Here is a 19,221-nt window from a genome sequence, read left to right as displayed (position 1 = left end):
AGCAACGGCTCGATCGACAGTATATTGTTTAAGGAAAAAATAAAAATACAAATGTTCTAGAAGTACAATTAAGTCTTGTTTCAACAACACAATAATCATCAAACTAAGAGAAGAACAATTCTTTCTTTGTTACAGAATTATAAATTTTACATAAGAATGGCTTTTCAAACACTGAAATCGATCCAAGTTACATAAACTGGTTGGAAACGAAGTATATCAAATGATCATCAATAACAGAAATACTATACGCAATATCCAGTCAATAAGTCCCCAGTAACGATACCCCAGACTCTGGAATCAATACCCATTGTATCCATAGCAGGACACCCAACCTTCTGCTGATATCTAGAACTTCTCACTCCTAGTTCGATTTTCCTCCGGTTAGTATATTATTGGATTGCGCATTGTTTTGTTAAACGTCCTGGGTGAGAGTGAGTTTGTCGTCTGTTGTCTTCTGCTCCTATTCTCATGAGGCTGTCGTGGTTTTCTGGTTGATGGCGTTCTAAGAGGAGAGCTGGTCAGCCTGACGTTGGTTGAATATGTCGGAACAAATGGAGGTACGTGATTTTGTACATGTTTGTTTATCTCGATTTTGAAATACGCACTTGTATATACTCGCGGAAAAAAAATGGGTATGTTTGGTAAGAAACTTATCAAAATACGATATTAGTACGATGTTTACCTCAAGGACTTTAGCGATCAATGCAACTCTGATATATAGGGAATAGTATGCAAGGCGGTTGATCTGTGGGGTTGTTTCATTTCGATTTGTTTGTGTTTACATTGCACAATACAATGAGTGCGATCCATGTTTAAGCAAAGAGAAGAGATAAACTTAACATAGTATTTCTTTTATTTGACACCTTTAAAATATTCTTTTTAAATAAATATATCTATAATTTACGTCATATGTGCTTCGTCAATGCTACGGAAGGAAATATTTTGCTTGAAATAAAGACTTAAGTCAAAGATAACTTTTCATTTACTTCACCATTTTAAAAAAACAAAGGACAGTCTATGCCGCTTAAAGAGCCCAGCTTTCGTTTTATTACCGAAGTTAAATAAGGTGATTAGTTTCATCAAACACTTCGACAAACCCGTTTCCAAAATAATGTTTTGACATTGCTCCGTCAGACGGCCGTTTTGTGAAAAGGTTTGTCGAAGTGTTTTAAGAAACTAAACTCTCAATCAAACTCTGGTAAAAGACCGAAGGTGGGGCCCCGTAAGCGGCGTAGACTACGCTATATTTCATTTGAGATGGTGAAGAAATAGTGAAGTTATCTTTTATTAAAGTCTTCATTCGGAGCAAAAATGTTGTCTTCCTATTAAGCATTTATAACGCAATTCATCACGTAGTATATACATGATACGTGACAATCTTAAAATCTGTATCAGCTGTTAAATTTTTAAATTTTGAAGGTTTCTGTTAGATTAAGTTTATCTTCTTCCTAACAAAGTTTTTTTTTATTCCGTCATTAAAGGCATAGTTTAAGGAATGTTTGGCATGATAATCCCCTGCTGTACATCTCCTGATAATTGCACTGGTGTCACAGTAGGGGCCAATTTCCTGTGTATTCGTGTATTGGCTCAGGGCCATTTAGGGTCCATAATTTTTATAATAAAACATCGAAAACTGCACAGCAGGATACTCAGATTGGAGATCTGATAAGCTAATTAGGCTATCTTAGGCTATCTGTTTTTTGTTGTTGTTGTTTGTTTTGTTTTTTTTTGTTTTTTTTTTTGGGGGGGGGGGTCACTTATAAAAGGCTTAAACTAGGCCTTTAAGACTGCCGTAAATTAACTCTGATCCGTATTAAATGTTAAAAACAAATTATTTTCTCAACAAGGTATATTTTGATATCTGAATTCTGACACGAATAAAAAAAAAACATAATGTATGTTGTGCATTATTTATATAAACAATTACCAAGCACTAAGAAAGTTTGCACTTTAAAATATGTATTTTTATAAAAAAACAAACACTAATGAGTTATTATCAAACACTTATTATTTTACACTTACACTTAACTGTACTGAACGAAATCATGATAGATGCAGTAAAATCAACGACACCCATTGATACAAAGCATATAAACATTGGAAATACAACAACATCTTTGCAATACGCGCACGTTCTATTAAGTTATCAACGAGAAAGAGCAAATAAATAGTGTACGTATTTCGGAGCAAATATTGAAATGTTTAAGTGACACTCTTATTCAAAATCAATACAAAAACATGTAAAATAAACATCATTTTTTACTGATAAACCTTTAACTACTTACTTAATAATGCATTTATGGAAAATATCAATTACTTATGACAAGATTGTAACCGTGTATTTAATAGCAGAAAGAGCAAACAAATTAAATGATTGGTGAATGCTTAAATATTTACTGTGGTCTACTATAGTTTCATATTAAAGCTAGAAATATCGTATTTTATGCGTATTTCTTTCAAATATAATTCGGTATCTTCATAGGAATAATTGTTTTCGACATTTATTCATTTTTTTTGGAAGATTAAAACAATATTATTAACTGTGGTAAATCTTGTTTGGGAGTAAGAGTGCATCTTTAAATTATTGAGATATTTATACAAGATTGATGGCTGTGCATGCCATGAATTGCTGTATAGAAATACTTATGAAAGCGTGAATGTTGTTACCGAATAAAATTTGTATACAAGTGTATGCTTTTACAATTTGCATATGCCGAAGTGATTGGTGAGGCAACTTTAAAATTTTAATCAAAATCTTCAAAAATATCAGATTGCGTAAAACGGTTTGATGGAAGAACATTTACGGACATTGGAAAACACAATTTTAGTATTGATGTTGTTAATATCACTTTCTCCCTTCAAATTATGCTCTAAAATATTTACTTTCTGTAGGTTGTAGACTGTCTGATAACATATTGAAACAAAACACATGTTGGTTCAAGAATTCCTTTCATTATTTATATGCACCCGTAAACGAAAATGCCAAGATAATAGACGAGTTCAATTATATTTAAAAGCGTGATAATGAATGTTAAATATACCATTATTCTCTTATGAAGTCAATATTTGAGAGTATTTTACCTAATGGCACAATAATTAAAGGCTAAAGCGAAAGTTAAGTAACTTCGTCGACATTATGCACCAGTCACCAGTAACCATGCCCCTCGCCCCCCCACCCCCCACCCCCAGGGTCCGGGGGTTATACCGGGGAAAGGGGGAAATGGGCCGTGTTTTTACCTTCATGTGGCCCCGCATTGCCGAGAGTGAATGCGGTGGTTTTGTTTTAGCGCCGAAAATAGCGGGGAATGGGCCTTACATAGGATGTCCTCGGGGCATTTGGCGCATGGCTGGGATTTTACCTAGGGTTGGCTGGACCGTAAGTCAAAGTTCCCGCTTTTCCGCGGACCTGGTGGGAGCGTGGTTACAACTGACTGGTGCATTAACTTCTAAATATTTTTTTTTCATTTAATCCTTTTGGGTCGTTTAGTGAACAGTAGCGGTGGATTGAGTTCGTATAAACTCATTGTCTCAGTTTCGTGAAATATAGGTTCACTGGTTTACTGATTTTAGCCCGTTTCATCATGAAGAAAAAACTACCGTAATAGCGAAGATATCCCTGCAGGGTAGAAACAAACGAATGACGTATGTTCCGGTATGACGTCATTTGACTGAAATATGGCGCGATTTTCCATTTGAATATCAATTATTTATTGATTGTGTTGAGCTACATTTTAACTCGTAAACGTTGAACTTTTGGTAAAGGGTAAATATTTAGAGGAACGTTTTAATTACATAACATTTGAGAAACAAGTGTTGTCAAATAATAAACTGAATATATGTAACCGAAAGTTTTGATATTTGCCTCCCCTTAAACGTATTGTTATCGAGTGTTTTCTAGTTGTACATAAATGCAATTTTTCCATATTGGGTCACTTAATTATATTGGACCAAAATGGCATCTTTTTCCAATTCCGTGAATAAATGAAACAATTTACATTTCACAAGAACTGATCAATGCAAATAGGTTGCCGACGTGATATATCGTTACGGGGTTAGTAGGTGACTATTTTTCTCTTCCGATGAATAAATGAAACCTTTTTCAAGAACTGATCAAAGCAAATAGGTTGTAGACGTGATATATTCGTTACGGGGTTAGTAGGTGACCCGATATGGGATATACGGGGCGCAGAAAACCATATTCAGGTTAATAGCGCTTATGGGTTTTTGCCGCATATATCTGGTCACGTACTTACCCCATAACTAGTAAAATATTTCATTATTAATCAACTATTACGTATGACGCGATACGGGGACAATCGCAGTACTAATAGTTGACAAATGACGACAATATACGTCAAAACTCGCCATATATCGACCAAAGACGGCCAACATGAGCTTCTGCCGTTAAGATTGGCTACTTAATTTGCCAAATAAAGAATTTGAAAAATGGACCATTTTCGTTGGCTGTCGAAACACGCCCTTATATGCGAAATATGCTGGAAATTATTTTAAAAAGCACCCATTTTGTTTTACCGACTGTTTTGAAAATTGTGTGCCTCGTTTAAAACATATTTGGGAATACTATTAAATACTTCAATCACTTTGTACGGTTCAAAGTACCAGTTGTATTTAACCTATTGATATACTTTTTAACAAGTTTCGTACGTGGAAAACCCCCCAAAATGGACGACGACGGTGAATTTGTTTAACTTTTGGCAACGATTTATGAAAAAAAAAAAAACGAAAATATTCTTCCTTACACTTTACAGTGCTTTATTTATAAGTATGTGCATTGTCACTATAAGGATGCACGTCAAAATCAGCAAAGTCCAGTCTAGTAAAGCAGAAACCATGAATGAATAAGGGATAATAAATAATCTTCAATATAAACTTAAGTTAAGTTATTAGAACGTTTTTCACCAAAATGGCGTACCATACGTTATAGTTAATTAATAAAATACTTATTAATTAGTTGATTTCATATTGGCCGAGTTATTTGTCCTCGGTCAGCAGTATTGGCCTTCGCCCCTCGGGCTTAGGGCAATACAGCGAACCTCGGACAAAAACCTTGGTCAATATGAAATCACCTAATTAATAACGTTATATGAAACATTAATTTTAAGTGCATAAACATATGGTACGATATATACCGTCCTGGTGGTCTGCTTTTTCATATGGCATATATACCATATTACTTCCGAGGCCTGTCTCTTTTAAAAACACCCGAGCCCAATCAATATGTCAATTACGGGCTTCAGGGGCTTTATACAAACAAATATTGAAACCACTAATCAAATAAAGTATCACCACTTTAGTGCCGCCAGCCAGTCCGCTAATACGATTATCTTACCCATTCAATTATGTATGTCCTATGATCGATTCTGCAGATGCAGCCGCATTTAAATTAATTTTGCAGAGCAGTACCCATTGATAAGGAATATTTACACGGTAAGTTCTAGTTCTAACATTAATTTTCCAGGTATACCTTTTTAAGGGGCAACATATATCTTCATGTAAAATTTTTATATATATATATATTAATGTGAATGCATTTTTATGTTTCACTCATTTGACTTAAATGATCGAGACAAAAGAAGCTTATAACTTGTGTACAGAAAGAAAAAAATAGAGATAATTTGGCGCTTTCTGAGCTCGGGAATTTGTGGCCATGTAGCTATTAAAACACATTAATACAGGTTAATAGTTCTTATCATCATAACCTTTTTTTGTTTTGATCATAAAAGTAAAATGATTTTTACAAGATAATGCATTAAAATTATATTTTCTATTGCATCAACCTATAATTTACGTATTAAAGTCAGATAGCAGGCTTAACATAATAACACTTTTACACTGGCGTACGTAACAGTCGGCTTGGGGTAGCTTTCACGAGGTTTACATCCTACTTGTGCACTTTGCCTCACAGCCGTTACAACTGGACCGTTAATCTCATTAGGTGAGATAGTCTATGGGTAGTCCGTCGGCGTCGTTGAATTAATGTTCACACACTACACATTCTGACGAGCAATGGTGTACCAACGTTGTTGTCATGCCAATCTTTATTTAATTTTACACATACGCAATTGAAACTCAAGCGAAATCAGCCAATCAAAGCTTACTGTGGCATTCCTTTGTATAATGATACAAGGCTTTAAGGCCGCTATTCCATGTGCACGTTGTCCGCGTCCACTGTCCATATCCGCGTTTTAAAAAGGAAATCATATTCCATGAGTCCGCACAAATGATACAGAAAATCATATTGTTAAGTACAATGATAAAAATATTGGTGGTCGACCGTACGCATTTAGAATTAAGTTATTGATGGTAGACCGTACGTATAAAGACTACAGTTCTTGAAGGTAGACCGTTCATATTAAGAGCATAGTTCTTGGTCGTAGGCCGTACGCATTAAGAACAAAGTTATTGGTGGTATACCGTACGTTTTAAGAACAAAGTTATTGGTGGTATACCGTACGTTTTAAGAACAAAGTTATTGGTGGTATACCGTACGTTTTAAGAACAAAGTTATTTATGGTACACCGTACGTTTTAAGAACAAAGTTATTTATGGTATACCGTACGCTTAAGAACAAAGTTATTTATGGTATACAGTACGTGTTAAGAACAAAGTTATTTATGGTTTACCGTACGCATAAGAACAAAGTTATTTATGATATACCGTACGTTTTAAGAACAAAGTTATTTATGGTATACCGTACGCTTAAGAACAAAGTTATTTATGATATACCGTACGTTTTAAGAACAAAGTTATTTATGGTATACCGTACGTTTTAAGAACAAAGTTATTGGTGGTAGACCGAATAGTACTTATTTAATTTCAAGTTATTTAAGTTTATAAACAACCCTTACACGATCAAACGGCTACAATATACGAAGCAAGTGCGCTTCTCACAAATTGCGACCAATACTTTTACGTAATTTCGATTTATAAACGACGTCAAAAAATAGGACATAAAAGGAATAAGGTTGGAATGGAGGCTTTGACATAAACTCATTACCGGTACTTAGTCTGAAATACCACAGGACACGATTGCAATTACCTGTAATTCCGAACCACAAATTGTCAACCATTTTTGTTACATTGAAAAATGTAACCACAAGCAGGTTTCCAAGAGAAGTAGGGGGAACTTTGGTTGCGATTATATATACGCATTAGAAAAGGTTGGCCGCTTCTATTCATTTAAAATGCAAACTATTAACAGGATGAATGCTTTTAAGACCATACATACTGAAATATTAATAGATCACTGAATGTGCTATCGCTAACTTCTATTCGTCTGTAACGGTTGATCCGTTTGGAATGATCTGGGTGAAATTGAACACGATTACCACGTGTTTCTTTAAAACTTAGCTTGTTATATCTTTTCAAAAAAGCTGAAAATTACTAATAACGATATTTGGTGATTGTGTAATATGTCAGTTGTCTGTTAGCGCTGAACGTGTATATTTTTATTATTTATTATTTTTCGCAAGATATCGGGCCTTTTCACATTTGTTTAAATAATTGCGCGCTTTAAAGCTAATGTTAAATCCATCTTCGAAGTGAATTTCAACTTTTTTTTGTTTATTTAAGCTTTTAATTGATTTTGTTTGGAGGTTTTTTTTTTTTGCATTGAACGCGTATTTAATCCTTGAATTGTTTAACTATATGATATACTATGTTCTGCTAAAAAACATTTCAAAAATCAAAGCACTGGTTAAGAATCATTGTGAACCCCCTTCGACGCATTTGTGAAAACTCACGTTTTCGTAATTTGGGATTCTGGAGGATTGCAAAAAAATCCTAAGAATTGATATGCTATTTGAAGTGAATATCCTTATTGATAACATGACATAATTATTCTGCTAGCGTGCCAGACGATGAAATTGTCTAAGCGACAATTGGGATTTACTGCTTTTAAGTTTTACTTAAGTTTTCGGTCTCTAGACTTTCCTTCAATTTTCCGTCGTAGGATATTTTATGTGAACTAACAACTTAAAGTATATGCCTTTCAGTTTCCTTTCCCACATCCGACAGTGGAAATACAGCACGACGAATTGAATTCCCAAACACGCTACTGTCGTTTTTCCAAACCAGAATCAGCACAGTAGCATGTGTTGAGTGCTACCTTTTACTGACTGATGTTAATTCAATTATTTATTGCAATATAATCGTATTATTCAGTTATTCTATTTACCTTTAGTGCTTTTTTACGATCTTATCCTGAAACAAACAGCTTGTTATTTTACTATAAGTCTAAAATGGAAATAAAATGACATTGGAACAGAGATATATCAATTTTATTTCACTGCTAAATTTCTATAAACCACCAGAAAGCACATTATAGACATTGAAATCATCAGTCTGTGTAATAATGTTATAATATGCTTTAAGTAATTATATTCCTTAACATTCTTTTTACATCATAGTTTAATGCGATACACACGTAAATCTGTGACACTAAAAAATGACGTCACTGACTTTAATTCTACGTATACACACACGGGAGAACGGTCCGTCAACCAACTACATACACAAACTGTGTATTATAACTATCTTTTACATGTATGCGGGGCAACCTAAATGAGGTACGGAAGCCGGTAACGAGGCGTGCATTCCAAAAATTCAAAACTTCAATTTGACGGTGTAAGTGTTGTTTTTAGATAACTCACCAAATTAGTTGTTTATTGACGCCAACATCATGAATCGTAAAATACAATAAATAGATAATGAAACTGAATTAAAAATAGAACGATTTAGAAGAACAGAGTCAGAACGATGTACATCAACAACAATATGAATTCACAAGTAAATGCCAACCTTAAAACGGCGCCGTAAATCGGGAACTTTTTGCCGTTCACTTCAAATTACTGCGCGTCATGACTTTTATTATATGCATATTTGTTCCGCCCTTTTCATTTGTCAACAGGCAGTCACATGACAGACCAAAGAGATGGATTTCTTTTATAATGGGCATATGTTTCCGAGTTTTTACATGCAGGTGCAACATCTACGCGCCATTTCAGAACATGAGCATATTATTAAAGTTGAAGACCATTAATATTATTTTTTGGTCTAAAAATAGTAATTCATTTTATAACGAAAACCATGATTTAAATCCTTATATAAACTCTATTGTTAATTTAACTGTCAGTTAACAGAATTTACATTGTGACTGTACAGCGTTTGGTTTTGCTGCAAACACTTAATTTAATAATATTCATGACATTTTCGACAGTGAATGCAGAAGAAACACATGTTCCTGTCACTCAAATACAGTTCTTTATGAGTTCTTGAAAGTGCATGTTATGTAAATGTGATATAATGTATAAATGTTTGATTTTTTTTCCTTAAAAAATTCATTTTATGTTTTGCAATATCGTGCAAGATGCTTCAGTGACATTTGTTATATACATAATAATAAGATATCAAACACCTCGCAAATCCGCCCAAACAAGGAATTAGTTCAATGAATATAAATTGTACTGAGCTATAAAGAGAAGATTTTTTTTTACATTTTCGTAATAAGTAATGATTACAAAGGGACATTCTGTTGCTCCGTTAAAAAGACCCTTACACGATTTGAGTTTAAACGTATTTTATTTTTGGACAGAACATTCAAAGAATGCAAGTAATACACAACATATCGATCTTTGAGAATGAACTCAAGGTCATAAAACAGCATATGAAATCCCTCTCAGTCTCACACGAATTCGGAACTCTGCCACTTTTATCGAAAACAACATCGGATGTATGCCGGTACATCAGTTGAAGTAGTTCCCCATTTTTAATTATATCATTAATTAAGAGTAGTGTTTTAGAGTTTTATTTATTGATCTAAGTTTAAATTGATTACCAGTGAAGTGTTTTATTACAAACATAAATAAGATTCTCAAGAGTAAAGTCATAAAGTTTAACTGCTAAAAAAATACTACGCGATCTACATGCAGCGGACTTAAACGTACCACGTTTTGAGTATGTAAACCGTCCAAATACATCCGAGCTTGTTTTCGTTAAAATGGCCGAGGAGCTCCGAATGTATCATACGTTTTAAAGTGTCTGGGCCCCGTTTCAATAAAAATCTTATCAGGTCTAGTCGTTAACTGGAATTTTCTAAGTGTCATGTTTTCGTTATTTTGCAAAACATTTGAGTAAATTAAACTTTAGCCAATCAAATTGTTGCCATTTGTGACATATATGCAGTTTATTGAATTCAATAAACTAAGATCCTTTTATGAAACGGGCCCCAGATAATTAATGTATAGTGAGAACACACTGTTTTTAACAATGGTTAGTCATCGTAAAACGTTCGTCTATGAATTAATGCGTATTTCATTATAACAATTATGATAAAAGTACTTTATATTGCCGAAAAATATTGCTAAAAAACGCTTTGAAAATTTTATTGAAAATGATCAGTTTTTGTCTAGTTATTTTTCCAAACGCTCATTAATAATTTAGGAGAGCATTGCACATACGCCAAAGATTTCCCTGACCTATACATAAAGTTAATCTTTATTGAATCTGTACACTTAGTTTGAAAAAGCTCTAGTTTTCCGCTTTGATTGGTTCGTTGGTCTCCATAGTATCCATGAACATTCTATGAATATTTCATACGGCATTATCTCATTCTTGGTTATTTTCAACGCGATGAATAACATATATTTCAGGAAAGTCGTCTCTGCGTGACACATGAATTTGTTTTGTCATTGTTTGATAACTTAACCACGTGATTATAAACACTTAAATATTAAACACAGGTTTTATTACTTAATAAACTACGTGTTGAAGTATTATTGACAGCTTTTCATGGCCGGATAAACTAATATCCTGCGTTTTGTCAAGAGCTTTATCAAATGTGAATGTGTTGAACTTAGAAATGACAGACCGGGAAGCGGGAAGCGATGTAAAATAAACTATAAAGTAAAGGCAATTCCCACTGGCACAGACCGGGAAACGATGTCATAATAAAAGCTACATCGGCTCCTAGTCTGTCATAGCAATTGATTTATAAATAAGTACAACAATCTGCCCTGCTGCTTATAATAATAACTACTACAATAAACACAAACAAAAAATTAAAGCAATTCACACTGGGACAGACCGGGAAACGATGTTATAATAAAATCTTCATCGACTCATAGTCTGTCATTGCAATTGATTTATAAATAAGTACAACAATCTGCCCTGCTGCTTATAATAATAACTATTACAATAAACACAAACAGCAATAACTCCATCTATACCCCCCCATACGTTTTAAATGGTATCAAAGCTATATAGGGTCACTTGGTATCATAATGAAACATGTATGCAAATAGCATGATAAAATGAAAATCTTATAAGCACATTGAGTACAACCCATTTAAGGCGAACAATAAAGGTTCATGCATTTTTAATGCATTCTCATGTTTAACTCGTTTGACTTAATTATTAAAAAACTGAGTATTCAAGTACAGTTTAAAAATAGTCTTTATAAAAAAGATAATTAAAGGAAAGCTACGTGGCCCTATATTACCTAGTTAAAAAAGCGCCAAAATATCGCTAATATTTTTATATGTACACGAATCATGCTCTTTTCTTTTTTTATCATTAGGGTGCATCGAAAAAATATTTATCAACCTATATTGTGCCCCTTTGAGAGACCCCTTACTTTTAAAAGTATGTAGTACTGACCAGTGAACACATCTTTTAAAGTACACAATCAGGGGTTTTAAGCAGATGACAACCTGCAATAAACTAGTAGTGGTGGTTGTCATGACTATCTTGGCTTTTAATTTCATAAATGGTCGCCATTAATAGCTATGACGTCATCACTGAATCTACACACGATACGTTTAAAATGGCCGCCATAGCGAGTTTACATGGTTTGAAACTATCTTGTAAAACAGGTATTTACTTAAATGAAAAACGTTTATGATTCCATGCTTAGATACTATATTCATATTTTCAGTAAAAGTGATTTTTTTTTTCGTATTAACATATGCTATACATGTATATTAAAGTTACCAGCGAGACCAGAAACCGGCCACGAATGTGTTGAATTTGAAAGTGCACCAGTCTTGGACTTAAATGGAGTAAGGAATAGAAACTTGAACTACACCAAAGACTTCTATGTTCAGTGTTGTAACCAAATCATTGGGAAAATATCATGTGGCCCTCTGTTACCACGTGTCCTGGTTTGGTTGAAATATATCAACTTGAGAATAAGTACTCAACATGTCAGTAGTATAAGTGTGACAATAGACAGTAGCATAAGACATTAGATGCCACAACATAAGACGGTTTCGGCGTTTCATAAACTTGTCTAAATATAGGACACTATTAAAATCGTCTAAATAGTGTAAAAGGAAAGAGGTCCGCCCGGTTAGCTCAATCGGTAGAGCGTTGGACTCTGAATCGGACAACCCGGGTTCGATTCCCGGGCGGACCAGGTCACTTATGTTGTGATTGGTTATGAAATCCTTTCTACGACCATTCGCACTGTACCACTGCCCCTGGCATGTACAGAAGTTGTCAGTTCCTTGCAGAGGTGAAGGCACCCAGTACTGGTTCTGATAGGTGTGCGGTGGTTGAACTGTCACTCTGGGACCCTTCAATGTGCTCACGCCGGGACCCGGAGTATAAACTTCTAACACCACCACAGTATAAGTGTCAATACATTTCCTCTCCTTGAATATATATAATGCACTTAACATTAAAGGCAAGCAGTATTTAAGAAAAAGTGTTACACGCGCAATATTATAATATGTAAAACACTACAAGGATTGATTAGGCGACAGCAAGTGCAATTACATTGAAAATCTGTAAATGTTGAAGAAATATTGAGATTGATGATAATAGAGAAAACACGTTGTGGTATAGGAGAGAGAGAAAACAATTAAGATTGAGATGCAATTGGTTATATATATAAGCTGTGACCTTTTGGACAAGTTCACTGTTACATTCCTTACTAGGTAAAGTATGTTAATTAAAAGTCACCTTTTCAGAATGACTTAGCTTAATTGATATAGTTATCAATTAAAGTCCTGAAGGCAATAGTTTATTATGAAGAAGATATGGTGCATAATGTAACGTGCAGGGCTGTATAGCGAATGGTTGTGACTTCAAATCCGTTTAGAGTTATGCATTTTATTTTTATTTTGTTTGTTTTTTTCTATGATATTCATGATTTAAAATTTATTTTGAAACAAATGTTGTTATTTTTATTCAAAACATATTTTTCATTTATTTTTTTAAATTATTTTTCCATGTCCAATCATTTATAAAACAATGCATTTCATAGACTTTTAATAGGATTATGCCATAGCACATACACATATTCTCTAACAGAAATGTTTTATAATCTAGTCCCATCCTTACCGTGACTGTAACAAGTAATTATGTGATACTGTTTACCTACTAGCTAGCTGGTTATAAATATTTCATTATGTTGTGAGATTCCATGTCATGCTATCACAATAACGTTACAACCATATTTAGAAAAAATCCTAGAAAATATACTACGGTTAATAATTCATAGAATATGTGAAAGTCGGTGGTCTTAATGTGTTAATCTTTTACGTTCTAAGAACCTTTTCTGCATCTAATGAGCTCCTTTGAATTATTCAGCAGTTTTATGATACTATCTTTATATGTGAGTTAGATATTTTTAAGTGTGCTTAATCACGATATATACACCACGTGGCTTTAGGTTATACACTACTAATTAATATTCATATACATTTCAATGCAAACAGACAACGTTTCAGATTGTAAACAAATGCACATTTCTAGCGTTTCACGTATTTTAAAGCCACATATTTTCTTTTTAATTCAGTCCAAACCCAATTGATTAAAAAAAATTAAAAAGGTATGTCGTGTTTCTCGTTATTCGCATTTAAGTTTAGCACCGTTACCTTTTTAGGGAATCCATTTTGCATTTGGCTTTTCTATTAATGCAGGTATTGGACTGGAATTGACTCACAGTATAACAATTATGTGCATCACTCAGACTAAAAATAAACTATCCATAGAAGAAGCTTTCTCAATCTTGAATAAAGAGATGGCATCCTGGACCACATGCTGGTACTTAGCATTTAGTTATATAAAACACGTACTTTTACGTCATATTTTAACATAATGTTGATGGGTATTTCGGACACTTTCATTCGGACACTATTGTATTTTCGCTTAACAATTGTTTCCCAAAATATTAAATGTTATAAAACCAAGAACAGGGTATGTGCACGCTATGCCCTTTAATGGGCTTCCAAGGTGCAAAAGTCGTTCGAGAGACCGAAACATAAAATGTTCAAATATCATTTTTTATTTAGTTTTGAGGTTCACTATTTTGCAAACATAATACATACATCCGTTGCAACATGTATTGGTGTAATTGGGAGCTTAGAACATTTTACGAAAGAAGCTTTTCTCAGAATAATATTCAATTAAACAGCATTTGCATTTTTTTCGGAAATGTCTTTACACAAAATGAATGTGTTCTTGTGTTAAAACAATCAACACTACTTCATCAATTATGTCTAGTGGCTTTGTGGTGATTGCATCTATCTTAAGAAAGATATTTGCATTTTTGTAATCAGGAAATGAATAAATGAGGGACTTCATTTGTTACACATATACGATGAAAATACTTGAAAGCTTTAAGTAAGGGTGTTTCTACTTACACATATTATCAATCCACTCGTCCTGTGTCCCACTGTGCAGTTCAGGGGAAACGAAATGAGTACACATCAATAGCGTGTGTATTTTGCTATTATTAAACCTACCGAAATCGATGTCTGGCAATGTTTGAAGTTATGACGTGCTGGTGAAACTGGCAAAATCAAGGCATCGCTCAAATACGATATCGTGGAAATATGATTAAGAATGCGATAATAAAAAATGCTTCTTTTGAAAATATTTATCTATCGATATTAATGAACGATTCTGTTTGTTCAGTTCATAAATGCCCATGTATTTATGAATGGGGAAAAGCGAGCGCATTACTGGCATTCGCAAACGTATTGTTATCATTGTTAATAGCCTTTGCATAGTACATGCAACAATCATTTTATATATATGATTCATCTTTTTTGATTTATCATACGTGACAGTGTACAGTGTACGTATATATATATATACGTACACTGTACACTGTCACGTATGATAAATAAAAAAAGATGAATCATCCCATTTAATACATGTAGATATAATTTTGCAAAATGCTACATGTAAATGATCAAAGACATGAACGATGACGATATGGAGATTAAATGACTTAGTCTTTGTTGTCTTGTGTGTCTCTAATCGTTTGCTTTACTTTATCTTTCCGTTCTTCTTCCATTAAACAGGGTCTATGATATTGCTTTGTTGTTGTGCTTGTCCGATGTCTTCATAATAAGTCAAATGTTTCTGTTTATTTACAGGATGCAGAGAGAGACTCTCCCGTTATGGAAGAACAGCCACCCGAACCTTGGCGACAGAAGGTTGCCATGCTGGTTTTCGATACCCTCGAGGAGATGTACTTTGCCGGAAGACACACTGATGTAGAAGTAATTGTTAAAGATAAATCCTTCCGCTGTCATAAAGTAGTCCTCTCGTCCGTTTCACAATACTTCGACGCCATGTTTTCTTCAGGCATGCGCGAATGCCACGCGGGTGTTGTCCACTTGCAAGAAATCGAATACACAACATTTGTAGACATCCTGGACTTCGTTTATTCAGGCAAGCTAAACATATGTACCGAAAATGCAGAGGAGCTTTTACGAGCATCAACTATGTTTCAAATTAAACTTCTTCACCAGAAATGTGAGGAATTTCTAATAGAGCATGTCACTGTTGATAATTGCATCGGTGCTTGGAGACTTGCAAAATCCCATGAGTGTAAAGAATTAGCAAAGAAATCGTGGTACAACATCCTTGAATGTTTTACAGAAGTGTGTATGTCTGAGGACTTCAACTACCTTGACACAGGAGAAATGTTCGAAATAATAAATGACGATGATCTTCAAGTCACAAATGAAGAAATTGTTTGCGATGCTGTATTCAGATGGTATCGTTTTGATCCTGAAAATAGACAAGAAAGTGCCTCAAAATTGTTCGAGCATCTGCGACTGCCCTTACTAAGTTCAGAGTATCTCCTGCAAGAAGTCGAACCAATGGAGCTTGTTGTTAAAGACCAAAGATGCAGAGAAGTGGTCAAAGAGGCTATCAGCTACCAAATGCTGCCATCAAGAAGACCCGACTTCAACTCACCAAGAGTGAAATTCCGACGCTATGCTAATATGGAGGAAGTATTAGTAATTATCGGTGGATACAATGCTTCCAACGAGAAAGTGTCTGATGTTTTGGCCTACAGTTTCACAAGAAAAACTTGGTTTCAGCTTATGTCTTTACCATTGAAGCTTGGAAGAGAGTTTGCATCAACAGTATACGGGAATGATATCTTCGTATCTGGGGGATCCCAGAAATTAGACTTACTTTTGCAGTACAGATCAGATACGAATGAGTGGGGACGTTGCCCAAACATGCCACAAGGTCGTAGGCGTCATGCTATGGTCGCTGTAGGTGAATCATTATTTGTACTCGGTGGATATGACGACAATCAAACATACGATGCGGATCGAACACTTAAAGACATTAGCGAATATACAATCAGTTCCAGGAGTTGGATTTCGTGTGGTGAGCTTCACACACCTGTTCGTTCAATGACGGCTGCTGTGAACAAAGAGAAGATCTTCGTGTTTGGAGGTTTGCTTGCAGATGAGAAAGAAACAAACATTGTGCAGTACTTTGACACACGTCTTAAGACTTGTTCTCGAGTGGAAGACCTTCCATACCCTTGCAAAATGAGTCGGGCTGTCGTGTGCGATAAACGGGTATTTATCGTCTGCACAGATGGTAATATTCTCCAACAGGATGACAACAATGACTGTAAACGAGTTGCTAAGATTCGCAGTTTCAATCGTAGAAGATTTGGGGCCATACATCACAAAGGGAATATTCTTATAGCTGGTGGAGAATGTGGATCGTCTATTTACAAAGACATTTTCACCTTTAACCCAGATGTTGAAAAGAGTGAAACAATTGCGCGCAAAAATGTGCCTTCAAGAGCAAACTTTGCAAGTCTCAAGCTGATACTTCACAAAAAGTTCCTGAAGTTTGAAGTCAAGTTTGAAAAGGCGTGAACCAGTAGCGAACATGTACTTATTTTAGTGGCATGCCTTGTTGGTTCGCATTTTAAATTTTGTTTAGGGTAAAGCTTTCCATTTATCTCAAGCAATCTTTTTATTTGGTCGATAAGACATATTGGAATTTATCGTACTAGTATTTCAAGATATTTTATGACATGTGCACACGGAACAATCAGGTACATTTAATGCCCCATCATCATTTATTTATTTTAAAATATGGTTATGGTGTTGAAGTAGTCCAACCTAAATTAATACGTTTATATTTAAACAAACAACATAGCGACACATGTACTAACTTTATCTTGAATCCTATGACCATAATGAACATGCCGCAGAACCAACCTGGTATAAATATGCATAACTGTTAAACCAATAGTCAGAACTGTTGTAATTGATAACAGTTCTCGCGGCATTTTGGGTACAAAATGACGTCATTGGCGATTACCCAACAAAAGGTGGGGTTGAAATTCACCCTGTGCTTTTTTAAAATTGTGCTTTAGTCACCCTTCGGGATGTGAAGGGGTCAAGCCATAATGCAGCACATATAGGGTGCGGGCAGACCTTTATAAACTCAACAACAAGAACAACCACCATTGGATATATCTACTATAATCACGTGATAACCATGGACAAACAAATGCACTTGGACTCGGAAATATATAAATATATATTATTTTGCTTAACAAAGAGGGCGGACTTTATATTAAAAAAATAACTACTTGCTGTGGACCTTTTGTAACTCTTGCTGCATAGTCCACTTTTAGGTAGGAGGAGGTATCACTGGAATTTAGTCTGGAAATGCCATATATGTCGATTTATAAACTGTAGCGATGTTTTATTTGTTCTGTTTATTAACAAAGCTCAACTAAGGCAGGTTTAGCTTACGCGTTAATCGAAAGGTATGGAGGATCAAATGTGGAAGTGTCTTGCATACTTTTATGACCGCAACATGTTCAGGCACGTGTTATGAATCGTTCAATGGAATTTTAGCGACATACCGTGTACTTACACGCACTATCTGTGCAATTTGATTGAGGATTGGGAGCCATTTCCCCCATTTATATTTAAAGGTACTCGCTCATATTTGTTTAAAAAAAAATTGTATGTCGAAAGAAAATATGTCAAATCATAATAAGTGTTAAAACTAAGACTCTTATAGCTGGAACCCTTCTGACAGCAAATGGTGACAATTTTAAATAGCGTTCAAAACGCAATTAATCACTTTATAACAACAACTTTGTTGCGTAATTGGTTGATTAAAAGTTTTACGTGATTTTATCAATGTATTGTTAAGTTGTCAATTGGCTGTTTCCTCTCTAGTAAATGCCTCGGTGGCCTGGGGTATAGATGTTCGTTTTCTTGACTTTACCGGTGTGCGTTCGCACCCCATTAAATCTAAAATACTTCTTTTTCACAATACTTTTATTTTTCCTGCAATTTCGATATCATAGCGTAAAATAATGATTAAACAAACTTATTTTGGATCCAAAAACACGAGCGAGTACCTTTAAATACGTACATATAGATTTCGTTTTGGACCAAGTGGGCGTAGTGCTATTTAATTTAGCCGTATTTACATGTAACTATCATTTTGTAAGTGTGTTTTTATGTTTCGCTCAAAGAAAAATGTTTTGTATCATTAAAGGCAGAAAATATAGCTTGATGCAAATATGATCATATAAATATCACATACATTTTTTTTTTAATTTTAAGGATTATCGTGTCGTACTCATTTGACTTTATATATCAAAGAAAAAAAATGCATTCGATTTATGTACAGATAAAAAATATAAGCGATGCTTAGACGCTTTTTGAACATTGGAAGATGTGGTTAGGTAGCATTAATAAAAAAAAAACATTTATAAAGGCTAATATTGTTTTATCTGTACCTACTCATTTGCTTTATCTTCTTTGTTATCATTAAAGGCAAGTTAGGTAAAGATAATGATGCATTAAAATAATTTAAAAATTTCATCAACCGATGTTGTGCGCCTTTTAAAGCTGCACTCTCACAGATTGAACGTTTTGACAACTTTTTTATTTTTTG

At 34.4% G+C, this 19,221-nt stretch overlaps 1 protein-coding gene and 1 non-coding gene across 3 annotated transcripts; both read left to right on the top strand.

Annotated features, from left to right (window-relative positions):
• Positions 1-412: 412 nt before the first annotated feature.
• LOC128223659 (kelch-like protein 24) lies at positions 413-18,936 on the top strand. Of its 2 annotated transcripts, none has more exons than XM_052932934.1 (2): positions 413-557; positions 15,408-18,936. In XM_052932934.1, the coding sequence occupies exons 1-2, from the start codon at positions 540-542 to the stop codon at positions 17,166-17,168; spliced, it is 1,779 nt and encodes a 592-aa protein (XP_052788894.1). In that variant the 5' UTR covers positions 413-539; the 3' UTR covers positions 17,169-18,936. The 2 variants fall into 2 exon arrangements, with proteins under 2 accessions (XP_052788894.1, XP_052788895.1); XM_052932935.1 differs by lacking the exon at positions 413-557 and adding an exon at positions 12,877-12,956.
• Trnaq-cug (transfer RNA glutamine (anticodon CUG)) lies at positions 12,357-12,433 on the top strand. The gene has a single exon. It is a non-coding gene; the product is annotated as a tRNA-Gln (tRNA).
• Positions 18,937-19,221: the final 285 nt, after the last annotated feature.

This window comes from Mya arenaria, chromosome 17 (genome assembly GCF_026914265.1).
Source record: "Mya arenaria isolate MELC-2E11 chromosome 17, ASM2691426v1".
In the NCBI taxonomy this organism is placed as follows: Eukaryota; Metazoa; Mollusca; class Bivalvia; order Myida; family Myidae; genus Mya; species Mya arenaria.
The sequence above is the reverse complement of the archived record's forward strand: the minus strand, read 5'-3'. Positions and strand labels throughout refer to the sequence as shown.